A 3,128-nucleotide genomic window follows, 5' to 3' on the forward strand; every position below is an offset into this window, starting at 1 on the left:
CGCTGCCCGCCGCCTTCATGCTCTGCGGACCCTGAGCCCCACGCGGGACCGGGCCTCGCTAGAGCATCCCCGGAGCAGCCTCCTCGCTTTTGCCCCCAGCCCAGCGCCATCCGAATCGGATCCGACTCGAATTCAAAACGGGAACGGACCCGATCCGGTTGGAGGAGCAGGCCAGTCCATGTGAACGAGGTCACTCGGAACCGCCTGAAGCTGTTGACAGATGAAGCTCCTGGCAGGATTTCTCCCCCCGCAACTGGAATTTTATAACTGCTCCTTTATCACGATTGGGCTCCCCCCCCTCCCGCCTTAAACCAAATAATCATGAAATGAGCCATGTTTGCGGGCTAATTGACCTCCAGCTTTCTCCCAGGTGGAACTAATTAGCAAAAGGCATTATTTATGAGCTCCCTCCAAGGGCGCTGCGCGGACAGACGCGCGAGGCGGAGGCGGCAGCAGGGGCTGACCACGAGGATGGCGCAGAGGGGCTGAGTTTCGATCCCCCGGGATCGGGCTCTCCCAGTATATATATTTTTTTGTTTTCTATTTTTAATCTTTTTGGTCAATTGGGATTACTTTCTAGATTTCGATCTGGGCAGATTATAATGGTCCTGAAGCAACGGACAAAAGTTTTAGCTGGGCAATAGTACTAGCACAGGGCAAAGAGCAAAGGAGATGGGTAGCTTTTCAAGTCTACGATCTTCTTTGCCAGGGCAAATTTGTCTCGGCGTGAGCGGGTTTCGTTTCAGCCCTGTGTCCGCACACAAGTGGCTTGTTCTCCTCGCAAGCCCTCTGCTTTTTAAAAAAATGTAGTTATTTATTTATTTTTGGAGCAGTTGGATGGGGAGGGGGTTGGGGAAGGGAGCTCGCAGGCTCCTTGTTTAAAAATTAAATCATAAATAAAGCAAAAAGCAGCCCCGAGATCAGGATCTGTTTATACGGAGCCCGGTGCGAGGTAGAGGTGGCAGGGACAGGCGAGGCGCTGGTGCCCGGCCGGGGCGGAGGGACGCGGCTTTGCGGAGCCCGCTCCGCAGTCCCGGACCCACGCTGCCCTCCCGCTAGATGTGGGACTCGCCCCCCCGCCCCTGCGAAGCAAAAGTGTCGTTTACATTTCTGGAAAAGCGCCAGCCGACTTGCAGCAACCTGAACAGCTCCCTCCTCCCCGCCCTCTCCCCTCTCAAACGCGCTCTAAAAACCCCCCAAAATTAAATTTCCAGCAAACGATCATCAGTACAATGATGCTATTATGAAGCGGTTTGCACCTCCTTCTGGAGCTCCAGACTGATTACCCCATATAGTCATTTAAGAAACTGAAACCGATTTTCAAAAAATAGATCTTTCTTAAAGCGAGAATTGACCTACCCCTTTATGGCAGGCTGGTGCTTTGTTCTCTATTTTATTTTATTTATTTTATTTTATTTTATTTTATTTTAATATTTCTGTCGATCTTAGGGAAACATTTGTTTTTCAGACATGAGAAAGGGGAAACTAGGCACCGCTAGAAATTCCCGGGGCTTGGGCGGGCTTGTGGCAGGCAGAGCTGCAGCGAGGTAGCCGGGAGGACGCGTGCCCGAGCCAGCACAGCCCGGCGGCGGCTCCACCTATGGGGCAGCGTGGGGCGGGGGGTGTCGCTTCCTTTGCTTCGTTCTGGAAATGCCCCATGGAGGCATTTCTAGGTCTTAATTTCTGAGGACAAAGCTGGAGAACAAATAGGGGCTGCAGGTTGGGGCGTCATCCCTTGAAACAGTTAAAAAGCCCTGGGGGGGGAGGGGAGAAAGTGTGCGTGTGTTAATCAGCCACTATACAAAACGTATCCAATTAGCAGAGGTAAAGCTTGGCAAGATGTCACCCTCTCTTATTCTGGGTCACTGCGGTGGCATGCCAGCGGGGTCTCCTTTCCTGCAGCGGATGCCTAGCCAGGGGTGCAAGAGGTGGCCGTGTTTTGCCCCCTCCCGCCCAGTGGATCATGAAGCTCATCCCCATGCAAAGTCTTTATTTTTGTCGGTCAATCATTATAGCAGATCCGGCCTGGCCCCTGGAGACCCGGCTCCTCTGCTGCTCCTGACACGGCAGGCCGGGCCGGAGCGGTCCCCGGGGCTTGTCTCTGGCAAAGCGCCCTGGCGCAGGGCAGAGCCGGTCCCCCCGGCGGCGCTGGGGCTGCCCCGAGCCCCGGCTGCCCCCGCGCTGGCCTGGGCTGCTCCCCGCAGGCCGGGGCGGCCGGGCCGCCTTGCCCGGCCCAGCGCGCCCATGCCGGGGAAGGAGCCCTGAGCGCTGGGAGCCGACAGGCCCTGCTCCCGGCCCCGGGGTGGGTGTGGGTGTGCAGGAGGAGGCCACCCCGAGCTTGCTGGGGGCCCTTGGAGAGGACGATTTCGCCGGAGAAGACCAGGGAGGCGGGCAGGGGACAGGCGCTGGGGGCCCGGGTGCGTGGCAGGACCTCCCGAGGGGCAGCGAGCGTCCTGGCCTCTCCCCCCGCCCTGGAGGGGGAGGCCCCGGGCGGGGCGGGGGGCGCCCCACTCCGCCGCCGGCCTGGCCCCAGCGCCGTGTGTCGCTCTTGCAGGCCCGCCGCCATGGGAAGCAAGACGCTGCCCGCGCCGGTGCCCATCCACCCCTCGCTGCAGCTCACCAACTACTCCTTCCTGCAAGCCTTCCACGGGCTGCCCGCCGCGCCCGCCGAGCCGCTGGCCGGCCTGTACGGCTTCAGCGCGCTGCACGCCGTGCACCTGCACCACTGGGCGCTGGGCTACCCCGCCGCGCCGCTGCCGCGCTCGCTGCCGCTGCCCGCCTTCCCGCTCTTCCCGCCCGCGCCGCCGCCCAAGGCCGAGCCGCCCGGCGCCGCGCTCAAGGCCAAGCCGCGCTTCGACTTCGCGCACCTGGCCGTGGCCGCCACGCAGGAGGAGCCGGGCAAGGCGGCGCGGGGCCCGGCGCTCGAGGCCGCCCGCCTCGCCCTGTCCCCGGAGAAGAAGCCGGCGCGGGGCCGCCTGCCCTCCAAGACCAAGAAGGAGTTCGTGTGCAAGTTCTGCGGGCGCCACTTCACCAAGTCCTACAACCTGCTCATCCACGAGCGCACGCACACGGACGAGCGGCCCTACACCTGCGACATCTGCCACAAGGCCTTCCGGAGGCAGGACCAC

General features: G+C 61.1%; 1 protein-coding gene across 2 annotated transcripts in view; it reads left to right on the top strand.

The window, feature by feature from the left end:
• The first annotated feature begins 2,400 nt into the window (after positions 1-2,400).
• The window catches only part of OSR1 (odd-skipped related transciption factor 1), a 2,661-nt gene continuing 1,933 nt past the window's right edge, over positions 2,401-3,128 (top strand). The window contains exon 1 of one of the 2 annotated variants that reach the window (XM_019537363.1): positions 2,401-3,128. In XM_019537363.1, the coding sequence (XP_019392908.1) occupies positions 2,565-3,128 (564 nt within the window). In that variant the 5' untranslated portion in view covers positions 2,401-2,564. The other variant, XM_019537364.1, reaches the window with a different exon arrangement.

The sequence above is a fragment of the Crocodylus porosus genome, unplaced genomic scaffold (genome assembly GCF_001723895.1).
Source record: "Crocodylus porosus isolate Cpor-Errol unplaced genomic scaffold, CroPor_comp1, whole genome shotgun sequence".
NCBI lineage: Eukaryota > Metazoa > Chordata > Crocodylia > Crocodylidae > Crocodylus > Crocodylus porosus.